At 36.2% G+C, this 21,204-nt stretch overlaps 1 protein-coding gene across 1 annotated transcript in view; it reads left to right on the forward strand.

Moving 5' to 3' along the window:
- The window catches only part of SVEP1 (sushi, von Willebrand factor type A, EGF and pentraxin domain containing 1), a 350,045-nt gene that overhangs the window by 228,172 nt on the left and 100,669 nt on the right, over positions 1-21,204 (forward strand). The window contains exons 23-28 of the mRNA XM_044678439.1: positions 5,001-5,114; positions 8,098-8,299; positions 12,710-12,867; positions 16,452-16,653; positions 19,030-19,205; positions 20,647-20,771. Of these exons, the coding sequence (XP_044534374.1) occupies positions 5,001-5,114; positions 8,098-8,299; positions 12,710-12,867; positions 16,452-16,653; positions 19,030-19,205; positions 20,647-20,771 (977 nt within the window). The remainder of the gene's footprint in view (positions 1-5,000; positions 5,115-8,097; positions 8,300-12,709; positions 12,868-16,451; positions 16,654-19,029; positions 19,206-20,646; positions 20,772-21,204) is intronic.

A 21,204-nucleotide genomic window follows, 5' to 3' on the forward strand; every position in this document is an offset into this window, starting at 1 on the left:
TTCTCCCTTTCCTCCTATCCCCTCCCTCTTTATTCCCCCCTCTCTCTTCCTTTCCCCTTCTCCTCTTTCCCTCTCCACTCCCCTTCCCCATCTTCCTTCTTTTCCCTCTCTCCCTTTTCCCTCTCTTCTTCCCCTTTCTTTTCCTTCTTTTCCTCTCCTTCTCTTCCCCCTCACTTTCCTCCTTTCCCTTTCCTCCCTCTCTCCATCCTGCTCCCATCATTCTATTCTTATTAACATGTTCTAACTGACCCTTTCCTTGGTATTCAATGGCATCGCTAATTTAATATTTTTGTATATACCATATGCTGATGATGTTTCATCCATCTCAACATTCACTTATCCAAGCATACACTCTATTATTCTTTCATAGGGGTAAACATTTTCGCATTCACTCACACAGTTATAATCAGCAATGTACTTCTTTGGAGCAGGTACCAGGCCCCATTAACATCAGGAAAAGTCTGGATTCTTTCCTATTCTCTCCTCCAGAACTGGGTTACTTTCCTCACCCGGAGATACAATGAACTAAAATACAGCCATAACACCAAAACTACCCTTTATTACTCCTCTAGTCTCCTCTCACCTCTGTGTGTGTGTGTGGCAGATTCTGATACTTGAATCAAAGTGCTTGACTAGGAAATGCTAGGCCCCTTCCATTTTAAATTGTGATTTCTAGTAAACTTTTACTCAGCAACTTCCATTTTATGTGCAAGGGAACCTTCTTCTCCCCTGCCCAGGTTTTTAGTTCCATTTTTGTTGGCATGTCCTCTAGTCTGGGGACTCTTAACTTCTTCTGTGTAATGGACTCCTGTGTCAATCTGGTGAAGCCAATGGACCTGACTCCTTCTCATAATAATATTTTTAAATAATTAAAGGAACTAATAAATTATATTTCAGTGAAAAGAAAAATATTTTCCATCCAAGTCATAGATCCTCTGAAATCTATCCATCGATTCCCAGACCAAGAACCCCTGTTCTAGTCTAACTTCCTCATTCTACTAAGGAGGCAGAGAAAGACCTAGTAAGATTAAGTGATTTGTCCAGGATTATAGAAGTGGTAGAAGCAGGATTATCATGGTCAAAACATTCATTAACTAGGAAAGGGCCTTCTGAAAGCGAAGCCACTCTACACGTGGGTTGATCCTTGGCCAACAGATACTCTCTTCATTGCCAAGCCTTTGTAGAAAGATTTCTAGTTTAGTAAGAACCTTCTAGAGCTTTTGATTTGTTGGCATAGTCTTCAAGAACCCAAGGTAATCCTTATGCCACAATGAGAGAAGAACAGTAGAAAAGGACATGTGGTATAGATGCAATTAAGGATATAAAGTTCTAATTTATGGTTCTGCAAAAATTTTCTTTTTTGCATCATAGGACTCACACTTTAGCAATCCTATGAACCTGTAGACCTCTTCTCAGAAGTTACAAAGGAAATAGATTATATTGAAATACAATTATCATAATGTTTTTTTAAATGCAGATTCAAAGACCAAGGTTTAGAACCCCTGCCTTTAACTGAAATAAAGATCAGAGCTCATACTCTATTTTTAGGAGAAAATGTAGATGTCCTCATCTAAACATTTGGCTGAATGGAATGTGTTCCTAGAAAATGTCTTTGGAGCAGCTAAGTAGCACAGTGGATGGAACACTAGATCTGGATTTGGGAGAATGAATTCAAATCTGGCCTCAGATACTTCCTAGCTGTGTGACCCTGGGCAGATCACTTAATCCTGATTGCCAATTCTTGCCACTTTTCTATCTTAGAACTGATACTAAGACAGAAGGTAATAGTTTTTAAAAAATAAAATGTCTTTCATAAAATTGGTTAGCAACTTCTCACATCAAAGGTAAAGTTAGTAATATTCATAACAGTATGGAAATTCTCCAGATATTCCAGTCCATAGATGATGTACCAGTTGCCTAGAACCTTGACAGAACCTCCTCAGTAAAATCTATTCACTTAAAATTAATCTTCCTAGCTATTCATATAAAAGAAACAAAAAATTGGTGAGAAATACCACTGACCAGATAAGGGCATACAGTTGGATGAGTAGTCCAGTATTTTAATTGACTCTGATTAAAAGTTTAAGTTGATAAATGGTAATTTATCTACCATTTTTAATAAAGCATCAGTATGTGTGACTTGCACACATAAATATATGTGGAATATATGTATATATACAGCCATGTCTATTCATCTGAATAGATAGATAGATAGATAGATAGATAGATAGATAGATAGATAGATAGATAGATAGATAGATAGTCTCCCAAACACACAAATATACATGTGGGCATTTGACAGGGTATGTTTGTATGTCTAATAATGAAATTAATATTATTAAAAGTAATATTAATTTTAAAAAGTGTGGTTGCTGTTATAAAATTAACTCTTGTCAGGAGTCTGTTAGTAGCTCTTAACAATGTAATTTTAATCAAAATGGAGATATGGGGGGAAAGAGAAATGTAGGAAGGGGACAGAAAATCTAAAAAACATCTAAAAAATACCCTAAGCAACAATGGGGAGAGAAGGAGGAGGAAGAGGAGGAGGAGGAGGAAGAAGAGGAGGAGGAAGAGAAGGAGGAAGGGGAAGGGAAAGGGGAAGGGGAAAAAGAGGAGGGGAGGGGAGGGGAGGGAAAGGAGAGGAGAGGAGAGGAAGAAGAGGAGGAGGAGGGAAAGGAGAGGAGAGGGAAAGTATCCGGCCCCACACCTTTTATCCTCCGTGTCCTTATGTCCCACAGCATATGCACACAAAATGGGATGTGGGGTAAGAAAAGCTGGGGTCAGATAAGCCTGGGAATGGATTCTATCTACACATATGTATGTATGTATACAGGACATCTCAAAAGTTTTAAAGTTTTTTTTTTTAATTTTAAACCCTTAACTTCTGTATATTGACTTATAGGTGGAAGATTGGCAAGGGTAGGCAATGGGGGTCAAGTGACTTGCCCAGGGTCACACAGCTGGGAAGTGTCTGAGGCCAGATTTGAACCTAGGACCTCCCGTCTCTAGGCCTGGCTCTCAATCCACTGAGCTACCCAGCTGCCCCCAAAAGTTTTAATGCAGTTTGAAGCTTTAAAATTTTTTTAAACCTTTCAAGCTTTAAGCTGCATTAAGATTTTCGAGACATCCTATATATTTACATGTTCACTGCAGGAATGGATTTAACCTATGTAGAGATCACGAAGGAGAAAGAAAGTGGACAGAGCATAGAGGACAGAGCCAGACTTGAAATCAGGAAGACCTAAATTCAAGAGTTGAAAGTGATGAACCATTTGTATGACCCTGAGCAAGTCATTTCACAATCTAGTGTGCTAGGTTACTAAAAGCAGAGTAGGTGCAAACCTATATTAGTAAATAGAGTTCCTCATCAGGGAGTTCCCTATACCAGTAAAATAACTGGTCCTATCCCTCTTCCAACACACACACACACACACACACACACACACACACACACACAAATATTTACAAATTACAAATAAATACAAATATTAACAAAAAAAGTTAAGAATTTAGTCTGGATCGCATTTGAGAAATAGCATATTATTAAAAAAAAACCTTACTTTCCATGTTAGAATCAAAGCTGAGTATCAGTTCCAAGGCAGAAGAGCAGTAAAACCTAGGCAATGAGGGTTAAATGACTTCCCCAAGGCCACACTATGAGGAAGTATCTGAGGCCATATTTGAACTGAGGATCTCCCGTCTCTAAGCCTGGCTCTTAAGCATAGCATTTTTATTGATGCGAAGGCTCTCACTGCTACAAATGCCCATTTTCTTAAAACTAGTATTTTCCCAAATATGCTATATGAATGTGAATACTAAAACACCATCATGTCAACAGACTGTAAATTATTAGTAACTGAAATACTAACAAAAGGAAAGATGCTGAGTATGAGTAGGCTGAAATATGTTGTGAATTATGGTTTGCATTTAAGAAATTAAATGTTGCCGAAGGAAAAAAATAAACAGTAAAATAGAAATGGCAGTGTCTATAAAACCTATTTCTATAATGAGAATTTTAAGAATTTTGATTTACTATGAAAACTGATGAGTACAATAAACTAGAAGGTTTGGAGAAAACACATTTTCTTGCTTGTTTTATTGATAACATATTCATCATTAGTGATTACCTTCTTCAGTTGATGAACTCAAAGGTTTGCTATAACATGAGGCTAAACCATGAACTCATTCTGTACTGTAAGGTTCCTTCTAGCTCTAAAAATACATGAAGGTATCAATATCCTATGCTAATGGCTATGATGAGATGACTTGAGACTCTAAGAATATTGACTCTTTTCTTGAAGTAATCATGAACTCTGATAACTGGTAGTCTCCATGGCATGAGTACTAGAGGTCCTCTTTTTAGGCAGTAGTATCCCAGAATTCACCCACTCCCTGCAGATACTTCCAGTTCTAGAATTTTTCTCCTGGTGAAGAATTGCTGACTCTGCCTCCAAAGAGTTAGAGAGATACCTTTGGTATAAGTTGACTTAGTGTTCAACACTAAAATTACAAACAAAGCATTGAAGAAAAGATGTTTCCTGAAAGTTTTCAAGTTAGTGGAACTCCAGCTTTAATTTCTTCATTATTTTAATTGATTCAAACTAAAGGTATACATTGATAAATATTTATAGATACTTTTGGCTTACTTTTTTTCAAGCAAAGCATTTTCTATTATCTTTTAGTCTTAATTGTAGCTATCCTATATGTAATGGGGGAGTCGTGAAGAAGCAGGCTTACCCAGTCTTCTCCTGGACCACCTAGCTGTGCTCTTAGTACTGAACCCTCATTGGCCAGTTCCCCATTACACATAATTATATGGTCATCACATACGCATGCACGTGTCTTGTCTTTCCGGCTTGATTATAGTCTCTACAAGGTCAGAAACTATGCCTTACTTATGTTTACATTTTTCTTGACAACTACTGTAATGTAGTATGCAAAGCAAATATGTAGTAAAAGCAGATGATGCTTTTCAGATTGCTAATAAACATCCTTTGCAGGTCAGCTCTGCGAGGGAAACATAAACGAGTGTAGATCCAATCCATGTCTAAATAAGGGTACTTGTGTTGATGGTATTAATGGATATCGCTGCTCCTGTGTGAAAGGATTCAAAGGTAAGCATTTGAACATTTTTATATTTGCCCTGTTTTGTTTTCTCATGGTCTTTTTTCTTTATATTCATAGATAGACTCTTTGACATCTAAAAAAAAGTGAGAGTTTAGAACAGATTCATACAGGTTAACCAGCTTCTTAGAATTTGAACTAAATTTTCACCATTTGAAATGGAGCAAAAGATGCTCTGTGTGAAAGGCAGAATCTAGTGAGCTGACACAAGCAAGTTGAAGACAAGAGAGAAAGAGATAAGTGATGTGATCACTAGTGCATCTAAAAAAAATCTAAGAATATAAACTGAGGGCTTTTCCCAAAATAGTTGTGGCTCAATCAAGCATTACTTATTTGGATTCTCATAAAGCATCTACAAGCCAGTTGTTGAAAGGTTCTTTATTTGTAGTAAATGATATTCATAAGGTTATTGATTTTTGTATTAGTAAGGTCCTTACTTTTCAACACATAATGATCATTAGTATGGAGCTAGAAGAAACCACAGAGATTATTTATTCCAACCATCTCATTTTACAGATATGAAAACCGAGGTTCACAAGTTACAGTTCACCCTAAATCCCATAACAAGTGGCAGAGCTAAAATTTGAACACAAGACATCTCATTCTCCCTTTTGCTCTTTCCACAGATCCAAACTACCACATTTCCCCCGATCTCTTATAATTTTGCAACAAAGCAGATTTCTTCCTGCCCCATCCCTGGGACATAATAAAATGAAGCATCATCAGGTCATCACCGTCATGATTAAACAAGCATTTGTATTAGTCATTAATAATATATTACCTCCAGGGAGTACATTATCTAGATTGGGAGAGAAATCCATACATATAAGAGAATGAATACTAAAACAAGTAGCATTTGCTTTGTACCATATAAGTATTTCAGCAGCTAAAGTGAGGAAGGCACAGAGAATGTGAGAGATTGGTAATATGGGGCTTTTGAAGATAGTTACAGAGCAGAGATTATAGTTGGATTAATTGTGCCCATCATCCAGGAGCAGAACCTCAGAATCATCTTTGACTCTTCCCTCTCCTGTAAACCCTGACTCTCAGATTCAGCCAGCTGCTGATTGCTATTGATTCTACTTTCCTTCTAGTTCAGCTTTCACTGTAGTTACCTTTGTTCATGTCCTTATTATCTTATGCTTACATTATTGTAACAGCCTTCTACATTATCTTCACATCTCTGGTGTTTTTCCATTTCCATTCCATTCTTCATTCCATTGTCTGAGTAATTATCTTGCTGTACCTCTCCGATCATGTTACTCCTCTCCTCAGAAGCCTGCATTGGCTACCTATTGAATCAGCTTACTGCTCATCCTGTAATTCTATCACCCCTACAATCTTGTTCTAACCTAAATTTCTAGTCTTTGATCAGAGATGGCATGGTATAGTGTAGGCAAAGCTGAACTTAGAGTGGGAGTAAATAGTTTCAAAGACCACCTAAGATACTAGTCTTTGACGTTGGGCATGTTACATGTGACTCATAGAACTTCCTTTTTGTTGTCCAGCCATTCAGTCATGTCCAATTCTTTGTTATCCCATTGAACATGACTATCTATGGTTTTCTTGCTAAGGATACTGAAGTGGTTTGCTATTTTCTTCTTCAATGGGTCTAGTGGATCCTTTTGTCAGTCAGAGGTAAAATGAATGGGGCAGGGTCACACAGCCAGGAAGTGTTTGGGGCCAGATTTGAATTCATTTCTTCCTGAGTCTAAGTCTAGCATTCTATCCCTTGAGTCAACTAGTTGCCTCCCCACCCTAGATGCAACTGCCTAGGACATATCTACTAAATCATAGATGGCTACAATCTGACTTGATTGAAGGAATGCCCATACCAGAAGGCCCTAGAGTTCTTTTCCCCAGTAAAATCACAGATTCTTTTTGTATTTGAGTATCTCACAGCACTTTTTCCACACACCCAGTCTATATACCAACAAAACTGTACCACTCATTATCATCTATTTTCATCATGTTCTCTCCTTTCTTCTCCGTTTATCTTTGCTTACACATCCATCACTAGTACCCTGAATCCTTCTTTCCCAACCAATTCTGTTAAAATATCTCTTATTTCAATGATGCTGCCTCTTCAAAGAAGCCAGCTCTGACCCTTCTGCTTGAGACTACTTTCTCCCACCTCAGATTGTGAAAGCACCTTTTCTGGACTGCCTCTCCTTTGCCTTAATCACATCTTGCCTTATCTAATGGTTATTTGAAAAAAAAATATATCCTATTCTCTTCTGGGCTCCATTTGAATGTAAGCAACTTGAGCTCATCTCATCTTTATATCTTGACTAAGAAGCAGAGGAATTGTGTATATTAGGTACTTCATAAAAGTTTATTGGAGTCATATTCATTAAAGAACCAAGTTGTACCTCATTAGATATGTTAGTAGATCATTTATAGAGCATTTTATAGGCAAAAACATTCTTTTGAGTACATTATCTCAGTCGTATAAGTTTTATTTTCCACATACTATGAATGGAGAAACAGGTTTGAAGAGAGATATATTTGGAAAAGTTAAATGATTTGCTTCCAGTCTGTAATGGCCTGCAAATGTTAGACTCAGGACTTAAATGTGATTTTCCAACTCCAAATTCAGTTCTTTCTTGACTGGATTTAGTCACTTTTCTTCTTCCTTGGCTTTAACATTGCCAGTCTATTTGTAGTGTTCTAATACAATTGTGTTTTATTACAATTATTAGTATACTATTATTATTACATGATCGTGTTCTTGTCTTTTAAAAATGGAATTCAAATAGAAACTATCCAGGCACAACTTGCTTTTAAATAGAGATATATGTGCATGTACATATATATGTATCAAAACATGTATATTTAATGTTCTACAGACTATTCACAAGTGGATAAAATAACTGCATTGTATGGTTTATTATTGTTGTTGTTGTTGTCATATTGTTGTTATAAATTAGTATTATTCCTTTGACCATCATTTTCCTATTTTTTCTTTGCCAGGCACTCACTGTGAAACAGAAGTCAATGAATGCCAACCAAACCCATGTTTGAACAATGCAGTTTGTGAAGATCAGATAGGGGGATTCTTGTGTAAATGCCTTCCTGGTTTTCGGAGTACCCGGTGTGAAAAGAATGTGGATGAATGTCTGAGTAGTCCTTGTAAGAATGGAGGAACCTGCAAGGATGACATCAACAGCTTCAGGTAAAAAAAAAAAAAAAAAACTGGGTCTGGTTGACTTCATGAAATAGCATGTGGAGGATTTAGGTTTGTTTTACTTCTGCCAAAATTTTCTTGTCCTTGATTTTTCTTCCCTTTTAAGCACTTTCCTAGGATGAGGAGTAGGGAAAGCCAATTTTAATAATTGAATTAACTTTATTTTCTTTCCTAAGATTTACCATTCTTTTGTATATCATCTTTTACAATTTAATTGCAAATATTTCTTTATGAAAATTTTGACAGTTTTTTAATTATTTTCTTTATAATTTGGTGGACATTTTGGGAGGGCCAGAGGGAGTACAAAGAAGGGGAAGGGATAGATCCACTCGTGCTCATTTTGCATCCATGTAACAGGAAGAGTATTTCCCTCTCTAATGAAATTCGTAATCCTTTCACAACCCTCTCATGCTGTGCAAACTTTGACCATCTTTCCCCAAACATTTTGTCTCATGAATATGTACACATTTCCTCTGACTCATATCTAAGTTTACCTTCTCTTTATTGATTGGGATATGTTTAATAGATAACACAAACTGTTACATGCATTTCTATTACATAGCTTCAGATATTTTAAATCATTCTCCCTAAGACATAACTACATGCTCTAAATATCCAATATAACATATATGACTTATATAATAAATTCGAATTAGTTATTTTAAATGTCAGACTAAATAAGAAGTAGAGTTATATAATGGAAGGAGTGGAAAGGGCCTGGATTCAGATTTAAAGTGTTCTCTCTATTATCTGCATATCCTTTGGGACATCATATAACTTCCTGGCACTCCATTTCCTCAGACATAAATTGATAAGATTGGACTTGATTACCCTTAAAGTATATCCTAGTTATGATCAGATAATCTGTTCAGTATCAAAAATATGTATTTGTATATGTTTATTTTATTATTTTGATTTATATTGTAGTTCTATTTTATTTTACATGTTATGTATACAAATGTATTCTTTGGATTCTTGGTGTGTTATCTTTGATTCTTCACTCTCTTTCATCCTTCATATCTAATCTTTCCATTTCATCTTTTACAACTTCTCTCACATGGAATCTTTTGTTTATATAAATACAGCTAATGTCATACGTAGTTCAGCTACTTGCAAGCTATTGACTAGGATGCTTTAAAAGGCCTCCTACTCCCTCTTCCTATAATCATCTTTTTCTCCTCTACTTTGTTTTTCACAGAGTTGTCAATGTGATTTTTCTTAAACTTAGATATCTTATAGTTTACATATATCATAAATATATATTTATTTTAAAGCAGCATTATTGATTTTCACTTCTCCTAGAATTTATGGTATATCTTTTGAGACCCATTCTTGATTGGAGTTATTCAGAGAATCCCTACATTACCAATTGCATTGTGTATGACCAGCAGATCTTAGGCTGTCTTCTGGTGCCAACAAGCCTCCATGGCTTACTAGAACCCAGCCAAAGTAGTCTTGGTCTCCTACCACCACCTGGTGGCATTTGTGGGGAATTGTTTAATTCAATTACTTTCTTTCTGTTAGCTTTAACAATTGTGCTTTTTTTTTTTTTTTTTTGGTTTTTGTCTTGCTTTGTTTTCTCAATAGGACACTACACTATTTGTACACAAATTTGTACACAAAATATTTGTACACAAATATACTATTTGAGTATATTGCCATTTAGTCATACTCATTTGAGTATATTGCCCAAAGTCAGATGAAGCATCAAGATTTTTTTTCACATTAATTGCAATTAAACAGGCCTTTTTCATCTTATATAACCATAGTAAGTCTTGGTAGATAGTAGAAAGGTCCAAATGGGTAATAGAAATGGAATATGTGATTATGAAAATTTCAGCAGTGGGTTTAGTAGTTGGTAGTAATGTGAATCTAACGGGTTATCTATGATTCGTGGAAGCGTCCCTGGAAAGACTGCAAAGAGATCCTTGGCAAGATCTTCAGTGCAGATGGACTGAGAGAAAAGGTAGCGTCAGGGTATAGTAAGTAATAAGCCTAAGTGAACAAGACAAAGACCTAGCTCCCAAGTTGTGGTTCAGTTGTATCTGACTCTTTGTGACACCATTTACAGTTTTCCCTGCAAAGACACTGGAGTGGTCTGCCATTTCCTTCTCCAGCTTTTTTTAAAGATGAAAAAACTGAGGCAATTATGGTTAAGTGATTTGCCCAGGGTCACACAGCTGTAATTGTCTAAGGCCAGATTTGAACTAATGAAGATGAGTCTTCCTGACTGCTAGCCTGGACCTCTAGCCACCATGTCACCTAGCTGTCCCCAGCTCCTGGGACTGGGGCACAAAATGGCAATTTGTCTCCATAGATCAGTGATGGGCAACCTTTTGAGCTTGGTGTGTCAAAATTCGCCAAAAAAACAAGCATAACTCGGGTGGTGTGTCACTTTGAGAAAAAAAAACATAATTTTGTGATATTTATATTTTAAATAACAAAAATGCATAACTGTATTTAATAAACCAAAATAGGTATATTATATAGGTAGAATTGTCATCTATAGTGCACAGAGTGTCTACACTGCACTACAGCAAATGTTTCATCCTCAGCATGCGACCCCATACTTCTCTGTATAAGGCCGTGTGTCATCGAAAATGGCTACACGTGTCAGTGCTGACATGCGTGTCATAGGTTTGTCATCACTGCCATAGATAAAGCAAGAAGCCACTTTCTACAGTTAGGATATGAGGTCTAAGTGAGCAGCCCAGCAATAAAGGCAATTTGAGGAATAATTGTTCATTTTTAGGTTAATCGAGCCTTCTGAGAATCTTTGTGTCATTACATTTTCCTAGCCAAGGGAATATATATAGAATCCAGATAGCAGTTAAATGGAGATATGTAGAGCTGTTTTTTTGTTTTATGCAAATAAAAAATAAGTAAATATAAAGATATTTTAAAATAAATATATAAATGTTGCTTTATATATCATGGACATTTATTTTTGCTAAGTTGTATTTTATATTGGTTTTAATCTAGTGTTCCAGTTTGTCAATGTATTTTCAAATCCTGAATCTGTTATTAATTATATCAAATATTCCTCAGTTTTGTGTCTAATTTGATAATTATGTCTTCTCTGACTTCATCGAACTCTGATAAAACTATAGAATGGGACAGAGTCATCATAAAGCTTAATGGCATTGCCCTAATCACATTCCAAGTTGATATATCTTTTCTTTTGAATGCCATTGCTCAACCAAGTAGAGATGCACCTCACAATATTCTCAACAAGATCTCAACACTATCTATTCCACAAGGGTGTCATGACAAAAAATAACATATAATTGTTATGTTCTGCTGAAACTCAGATATAGAGTATAACTATCATATTTCCTTCAACTACCAGCTTGTCAGAAAATTTAACATAGTTTGATATCTCTTTTTAGTGAGTCCATATTGGTTCCTAGAATTCTCTGCATTGTTTTCTAATTGTTTACAAAATATCTGTTTAATAATCTGTTTCTTGGTCTTGATTTCTTTAAATGCCAAGAAATCAGATAATCTTAAAAAGTTTCTGTACTAAACGTCAGGAATCAATATCAAGGATCTACAAGTATAATTTGCAGTATACTCTGGGCTTTTAAAAATAAATTAGTAGTGGCAACTAGATGGCTCACTGGGCAGAGAGCCAGGTCTGGAGTTGAGAGGTCCTGGGTTCATATTTGACTTCAGATACTTCCTAGTTGTGTGACCCTTGGCAAGTCACTTAAACCCAATTGCCGAGCCCTTGCTGCTCTTCTTCCTTGGAACTGATACTTACTATCAATTCTAAGAAACAAAATGAATTAGTATTTCCTATGTCAGATTTTCCATATCCTTTAATTGTTAATAATGCAACATTATTGCTTTCTTCTAGTTTTTATTGGGTGTATACAGTATTAAGGCTACAAAATAGATTTACTAGATCTTTGTGGAAAGCTGGTTATGATCTATGAAATTATTTCTATTAGAAAATATATATTCAGAATTCCAAATTATTGTCTTACAAACATATTTTTGGAACATAGACTATTTACAAGTTGAGGATAGCCTTTAATCAGTCAACCATCATTTATGAAGCACTTCTTACGTGACAGACACCATACTAAGAGCTGGGGATATAAATGCAAGCAAAAAACCATCCCCTGCCCTGGAGAAGCTGACATTCTAATGGTGGAAGGGAGCGAGCTGATAGTAGAGGAAAGGAGGAGGAGGTACCCTTGTGAGGACATTAGTGATATAATCTGAAGAATCAGGGCTGGCTGGTTTGGGACCCTTCACCAAAGTAGAGGCTCTGGAAGGATTCCCCAGTGGGAGATGGACCCCTCAGTCACAGAATTGAGAAGCAGCTGGGACATAGCAGCTCAACAGACTCTCAAATCCATTCTTGTCTCCACGTTTTTTGTTCTTTTTCAGATGTCAGTGTGTGGCAGGATACACAGGGCCACGATGTGAAGTGAATATCAATGAATGTGATTCCAACCCGTGCAGAAACCAGGCCACTTGTGTGGATGAGCTGAATTCCTACAGCTGTAAATGCAGGCCAGGCTTCTCAGGCAGCTGGTGTGAAACAGGTATACAAGAATGAAGGGTCAGTGTTGTGGTTCCGTCCTGTTCAAGTCTCCATGACCCTGTGGGCCAAATGTCTATGGGGTTTTCTTGGCAGACCCATTAGAGTGGTTTGCCATTTCTTTCTCCATTTTTGTATGTAGGCAGGAATTAAGTAACTTGCTTAATGACAAATTAAGTGATAAGCTAGTATGTGTCTGAGGGGCACATTTGAACTCGGGTTTTTCTGACTCCAGGTCCAGGGCTCTATCTACTGCAACACCTACCATGGGTCAGTGGTAAGTATTTAACTCAGAATTTATACAGAATCAGAAATAAAACTCACATTCAAATGATTTTCTAATAGCAAATCTTAGACATAGCACAAAGCAAAGCATAGCCCAGTGAGCCAAGTAGTTTTCTTCTGACTTAGATTCCTTAGGCTGATTCATTTCTGCCCAAACCCAATAGTCTTAGGCACCAGTTAGTGCAAAGATTCCTAAAAAGATCATGTGCCAGCCTGGCCAAAGACCTACCAGAAGGAAGGGTGGTTGACCACAAACTGGTGATGGAAATTTGGGTTCTGGGAACCAGAAGTTTTTCCACACTTCAAAAATTGCCCATTTCTTGATGTGTCATAGTTGGACTTGCTCCAAAACAGTGGTTAGAATTTTCTTTTTTTTTAACGGGAAATGCTTTTTATTTTTGTTATTTGTTTGTTTTCCATCTGGTTTTAGCTTTAGCTTCCAACTTGTTTGTCTCACTTTAAAGATGAAGAGTTATGGTGCAGTGGATAGAGTGCTGGGATCAGAGTCAGGAATACTCATCTTCCTGAGTTCAAATCTGGTCTCAGACACTTACTATGTGTGAGACCCTGGGCAAATCATTTAACTGATTTAACTGTGTTTATCTCAGTTTCCTCTTCTATAAAATAAGGATAATAATAGCATCTGCCTACCAGTATTATTGTGAAGGTCAAAATATAAGCTTCTCATTTGGTTTTCAAAGCTCTTCACAATCTGCCTTTAACTTACTCTTCCAATTTTGTTATCTGTTATGTCACTTCTCATAGTTTATGGTCCAAACTGACTTGTTATTCCTCCCACTCAACAATCCATCTCTGTCATTTTGCAGTAGTTGTCTCCCATCCCTGGAATGGACTCCCACTCTCACAATATCTTTTCCTTTAAAAATTTACTCAAAGTTTTTTTTTACCTTTTACATGAAGCCTTTCCACTCCCTACAACTGCTAGTGACTATCTTTCCCCATTTTTTACCCTCATATTCAGTGGCATGTTGGTAAGTATTTAACATCTGACTCTCTAGAGGGGAAAAAATTACATTTTCAACCTACTTTTAAGTTTAATCAGCATTATCAACATTTTCTCTGAGATTCCTAAGTCTAGATAATTAATAAAGTCATAAATTTTGCTAATTTCCCAGGAGAAAATACCCACCCTGAAAATTTAACAATCAACTCCCAAACATGTTTGATCTGGCTCCAGCACATCCCTGTTAATCTTTATCTCATACACATCTTATATGTAATTATTTATGTGCAGGTTGGCTCCCCCCAATGGAATGTAAGTTTCTCGAGAACAGGGTCTGAGACCTTTTTTGTCTTGTATTCCCAGAGCCTAACACAGTTCTTGACACAAAGTGGGTACCTAATATATGCTTATTAAGATATACATTACTGCACAGTCAAAGGAAAGACAAGGAGATATAAAGGAATGAATGCTGAACGTTCAACTCCGCTTTCTAGGATTTGGTAACTCTGAGACCATATAAGTCATTTGACTTCCCTGAGTCTCTTTCCTTTTTAGAAAAAATGGGAATCTCTCTGTAGTACCTGCTTCACAGAGTTACTTTGAGGGTCAAATGATAGATAAAGCACTTGGCAAACCACAACTTGTTATTATATAAAGGGACATTGGATAGTCAATCTTTCAAGTTCTGCTGCTGATACATATTTGTGACCCTGGTCAAGTCTCTTGACCTCTCAATGTACCAGGTGGCTCTCAAAGACTAAGTTTTTAAATACAATTTGTATTAGTAGAATGAATTCCCTCTAAAGAGGGTGGTGGAGAAAAGGCACATTTGTTCTGGGAAATTTCACAGTTTTTGTTTTTTCTTACCAATTTCTCTATCCTCAATTACTTTCACTTTCTCTAAAGTTTTCATCTTTATCTAATTGTCATATCTGTTACTTACCTGAACAAGTTCATTATCAGGAATACCAACTACCTTCTTTTCCCTTTAGAATGTCTTCCTTCAGTTCTGAAGGACTAAGGAGAAAGAGTGCTATCCACTTCCAAAGAACTGTGGGAGTCAGAATGCAGATCAAAGCATACTGTTTTTCACATTTGTTTATTTATGGTTTTATTTTGGAGTTTTAGTTTTATATGACTATTCTCTTTCAACCGTGCCCAATATGGAAGTATGTTTTGCATGATAATACATATATAATCATATCAAATTGCTTACCATCTCCAAGACAGGGGAGGGAAAAGAAGGAAAGAGATAATTTGGATCTTATGATTTCAGGAAAAGCATGTTGAAAATTGTTATTATGTGTAGTTGGGAAAATAAAATATCTTTTTAGGTTTTTTTAAAAAATATATCTTCCTAGTTATAGTTTAATGCCTTACCAGCCATCATTTTCCATAAGTAGTCATTTGACAATTATTTTTCAAATGCCTATAGAGTATATGGCACTATTTCAGGAACTTGTCCCTGGACTCAAAAAGTTTAGAATCTTATATGGGTTCGAGAATCTTATATGAGTACTAGCCTTAGTTTGTTCCTAATTTACTATGTAGCTTTGGACCAGGTACTTATATTCTCTGAGTTCCATTTATTGTATCTGTCTACTAAAATTTAATAATTACCCTATTATCTCAGAGTTGTTGAGGAAATAAATGAGTTAATGGATGTTAAAGTGTTTTGAAAAACATAAAACAACTACAAATATTAAATTTCAATAATATATAAATGCCATATTGGTATTCCTATATTATGAAAAAGTTCATTATTATTCATGGCATTAATAATATATGAATACAGCAAGGCTCAGGCTTCCTTGCTGACTTTGGATTCAGAAGGACCTGGATTCATGCCCTGATTCATATATTGGGTGAATGATTTAAACCAGTGATTCCCAAAGTGGGTGCCACCACCCTCTGGTGGGTGCTGCAGCAATCCAGGGGAGCAGTGATGACTACAGGTGCATTTGGGGGCAGTGAATAACTGTAAGAGGGTGGTGATAGTATGTGACAGGGGACGCTAAGTAATATTTTTTCTGGAAAGGGGGCAGTAGGCCAAAAAAGTTTAGGAACCACTAATTTAAACTCTCAGTGCCCTAGACAACTATTTAAGCTTATAAATTTGCAGATGAGCTAATGGAGGAAATTTTCCTCATGCCAAGTCTAAATTAATCTCTTTTAAAATTTTCACATATTGTTCTTTATTGGGACCAAGAAGAAGTGGCTAAATGTTGAATTTTCCCAAGCTGGACTTATTTAGTTTTATTTAGAGGCATATTGCTTCCAATGGTTGAACATTGTCTTTGCACATATCTAGAGCTAAATATTTTTCATATTTGTTGCAGAACAGTCTGCTGGTTTTAACCTGGATTTTGAAGTTTCTGGGATCTATGGTTATGTTATGCTTGATGGTGTGCTCCCAACTCTCAATGCCATTACATGCACATTCTGGATGAAGTCATCTGACATCAACAACTATGGAACTCCAATCTCTTATGCACTTGAAAATGGAAGTGACAATACTTTCCTTCTCACTGATTATAACGGGTAAGCATAACCACTCACCAAAAGATCTAGTAGTTGTTGTTTTATGCAGAAATCTCTAACAGCTTTCATATGACAGAGAGGCTCAAAGTTGAGGTTCATCCTGACTAATGGTTGGGGCTACTGGATGGAAAACAAGGAGAGAAGAAGCTTCCTGTTTTATTTTCCTTTCTACCTGATTGGGACCTTGGCACTGATGCCCATTACCCATCTTTCAATTCCAACTCAAATGCCATTTCTTTCAGGAATTCTTTATTGAATCCCATTTCAGACCACTACAGACATAAAGACTTTTCAACCCTCAAACATCATGGAGTACTTTTTATTTCTTTTATGTATTACCATTAAGTATTTTGTATTTGAGTCATTTGTCTATATTGAATATCTCTCCCCTGGATTGTTAGCTCCAATGGGTCAGAAGCTATATTTTATTGCACTTTGAATCTTCTTTAGCATCTAGCGAATGTGGTCTGAATGGAGTAAGTGCCTAGGAGATACTAAATTAATTGAAATAAATGACTGAATTGAATTGAACAACTAACCTACCATAATGTCCTAGTTGGAATTCCCAAATACCTTAAAGGTAGAATAACCACTCCCCACCCAACCTGAAGAATTTGTGACAGGATTGCTGTCACATAAATAACAGAATTGAGGGTGTCAGCTCAATAGAATTGGGTCTTTCTGTTGTGGGATAAAGAACTGGGTTTAGAGTCAAGCAGAACTGGGTTTTAGTACTAATTCTAACAAATCGTAGTTTTATGTCCCTATAGAAGTGCCTTATCTCTTATTGCATCATATAACTCTCTGAGATTATGAGTTTCAAGGAAGGTGTGGATTTACATTAGTGGAAGGAATATCCTCTTTGAGAGTTGCCTATAAAGGGAATGATAGAGAAAAAAATGTTTATTACAGGAAATAGTGTGACATATTTTGTACAGTGGCTTGTGACATCCCTTGTTACTTTCTCTAGCCTCCTTTCTTTTATTTTCTTCTAAAGCTCTCATGTTTATCTAAATTTCCTTTTTGTGATCTGCTTGAATAAATTAATTTTCAGAAACAGAAATTACCATCTGCTTTTTAGCCTTTCTAAAGATCCTCCTTAATATGTGTTGATACTTTAGCAATTCCATCACTTCTCTGGCAATAATCATTCAATAATTATTTACTGAGGAACTTCAAATTCAAAATTCTTAATATCAAATATGGAAAACAAGTCAGTTCTACTATCAGGAAGTATCCATATAGAAACATTTACATCTTCTTGTGATTCTCCATATGAGTCTCATGATGGATTGATTACAGGGCAATGATGGCAAAATTTTTAGAGACAGAGTTTTGGGCCCCATCCCCACCCTCCAGTCCACATCTCTTACCCCAGAAAGGGGAGGGAGAAAGAACTCCCATCAGGCTGCTGGGCAGAGGGGTAGGTGAAGTGAGGAATGTCCTTAGGCAAGTGTGGTGGAGAGGAGTAAGGGAACAGCCTCCCCCCAGAGTCCCTCTGGTTTTCTAGTAACAAACTCTGGCAGGCAACTGCAGGGGTACTAGAGTGGGCTCTATGTGCCCTTTTTGGCACACATGCCACAGACTTGCCATCACTGACCTAGGGTGACTTTTTAATCTCAGGATAGACTATTTTATCTCAGCATATTCTAAGGCTAGTTCCTTTCCTACAAAAGAATGTAAGCACCCTGAGACCAGAGACTGCTTGATTATTTTTGTCTGTAAATCCCTAGGACCAAATACAGTGTATTCCATATAATAGGTGCTTAATAAATGCATATTAAATGAATAAATGTGAGCCTCAGGATTACAAATTAATATGATCTGAGGCAAAACATTTAAGCAAGTGGGAAATTTTAAATCATATGTTTTATCTAGCAGCTTAAAACCATTGAAACCTTTGGCATCTCTTGTTTACATGACTTTATATTCTCTTTCCTAGCTTAACTTATGTAATTATTATTTTTATAAATATCTTATTTCTGGGGGAAGCTGGGTAGCTCAGTGGATTGAGAGCCAGGCCTAGAGATGGGAAGTCCTAGGTTCAAATCTGGCCTCAGACACTTCCTAGTTGTGTGACCCTGAGCAAATCACTTAAAATCCATTGCCTAGCCCTTACCAATTTTTTGCCTTGGAACCAGCACAAAGTATAAGGGTTTGATTAATTAATTATTTAGTAGATGTCATATTACTGCTGCTAGATTGAAAGTTTATTAAGAGCAGGAACCATAAGTTATTATTTTTCAATTTCTACAGTGTTTAACCCAGTAACCCACACGTAGTAAGTGATGGGTACACATTTTCTGAATTAAGTTATGCAGAAGGAAGTATATTGATGAGTATAATACCTACCTGACATCTTTTTCTCTTCTACAGCTGGGTTCTTTATGTGAATGGGAAGGAGAGGATAACAGACTGTCCCTCAGTCAATGATGGCAATTGGCATCATATCTCAATCACTTGGACAAGTACTGATGGATCCTGGAAAGTGTACATTGATGGAAAATTATCTGATGGTGGCACTGGCCTGTCTATTGGTTCAGCTATACCTGGTATGTCTTAGAAAAAATTTTTGTTCCTATATTAGCTATAGAACATATAGTCTTTGGATACTCTTTGATTCTATTTTTTTTTTGGCCACATTTCCTTTTTCAAGTTTGATTTATATGGCCTCATTTATCTATCCCTGCTCATCCATGTACTTGCATCATTTTCTGGATGAACTAGCTTGCACAGCTCAGTGCATCACTTTACCTGGCAAACAGTTTCATATTATGTAAACATATAAATTAAATATCTACGTAGGTGATCAGCTTTGTTCTTTGCCCCCATTGGGTTCATAAAGATAAGGTAGTAATATGTAGCTCAGTTGTTTCAACCATACTAAATGGAAAAACTCTGAAAGATGTAATGTTTTCTATTTGGAATCTTGAGGTAGACTGAATATAATTCATACAGTAAATTAATATATGTAAAATATAATAAAATTGTATACATAGATTAAAATAACAATAACTAATTTTTTTAAAATTATAGCATTGAGGCACCTCGGTAGCATAGTGGATAAAGAGCCAGGCCTGGAGACAGGAAATCCTGAGTTCAATTGTGATTTCAGTTATTTCCTAGGTATGCGACCCTGGGTAAATCACTGAATCCCAATTGCCTAGCCAATACCACTCTTTCGCCTTGAAATCAATACTTAGTATTTATTCTAAGGCAGAATGTAAGGGTTTAAAAAAAAGATTATTGTTGGTAAATATATGTATACACACATATATATGTACATGTGTATCTATAAATTTCTGAATTTCTTTGCCATTGACTTCTTCAAGAATAGACAAATTCTCCCATTGGCTTCAGTTAAGTAGAAGCGTTACTAGATTATAAGTGCCTAAGAGAAAGCAGATAACCTGGAATTGAAGTATTTCTCAGTAAAGATAATCTTCCTTTATTAATATATCTATTTTTAAATTTTTCTCCAATGTTAAGTTGTCAGAAAGGTAGTACTAGTGTCCAAAATTCTGAGTATATCTATACATTTTAAGGAAAAATTGAATTATCAACAAAATGTAATTTCTTTTACTCAAAATATTTCATGGTATCATTTATATGTAAAGACATAAGAAGGTAGTAATTTGTATCAGTGAAAGTTATACCTGTGGAAGTTTTTAAGTGAAAAAAATATATCATTTGAATATATTATGCTGTCATTAATTTAACATTCAAAAAATATTTCAAGGGGGCAGTTAGATGGCTTAGTGGATGGATAACAAGGTCTGGAGACAGAAGATCTTGGATTCAAATCTGACTTTAAACATTTCCTCACTGTGTGAGCCTGGGCAAGTCATTTAACCCCTGTTGCCCAGCCTTACAACTCTTCTGCTTTGGAATTGATACACAGTATTGATTCAAAAATGGAAGGTAAGGGTTTACTTTTTATTTTCCCCAAAAGATATCAAGATTATTTTTCCCTCTCTATTTTTCTCTTATTAGGAGGTGGTGCACTAGTTCTTGGGCAAGAGCAAGACAAAAAGGGAGAAGGATTCAATCCAGCTGAGTCATTTGTGGGCTCTATAAGCCAACTCAACATTTGGGACTATGTCCTAGCTCCAGATCAGGTGCGTTTCAATTTCACCATATGTTAGGTATATGACTCAACCTGGGAAAAAGTCAGAAATTTCCATTGTCCAAGTTCCATCACATTGCATTGCTATCTTATGAACCAGAATTCATCTTTAAATTCATTATCATGTTCTGGCTAACTGGGTGATCACAGGCTAATTTCATTCAGAAATACTTAAAGGTTGAATCTCATTTTCGGTTTCATTAACATATACAGTATCAGCTCATTGTACAGAGTGAAAAAACTAGAAAGGGACATAGAGGTGAACAAATCTAAATCCTCATAGAAGCCATGTGATATAATAAGAAAAGTTCTCAATTGAGGAAGAAAGAGAGGAAGGAAAGAAGGAAGGAAGGAAGGAAGGAAGAAAGGAAGGAAGGAAGGAAGGAAGGAAGGAAGGAAGGAAGGAAGGAAGGAAGGAAGGAAGG

This window comes from Gracilinanus agilis, chromosome 1 (assembly GCF_016433145.1).
Source record: "Gracilinanus agilis isolate LMUSP501 chromosome 1, AgileGrace, whole genome shotgun sequence".
NCBI classification, from domain to species: Eukaryota; Metazoa; Chordata; class Mammalia; order Didelphimorphia; family Didelphidae; genus Gracilinanus; species Gracilinanus agilis.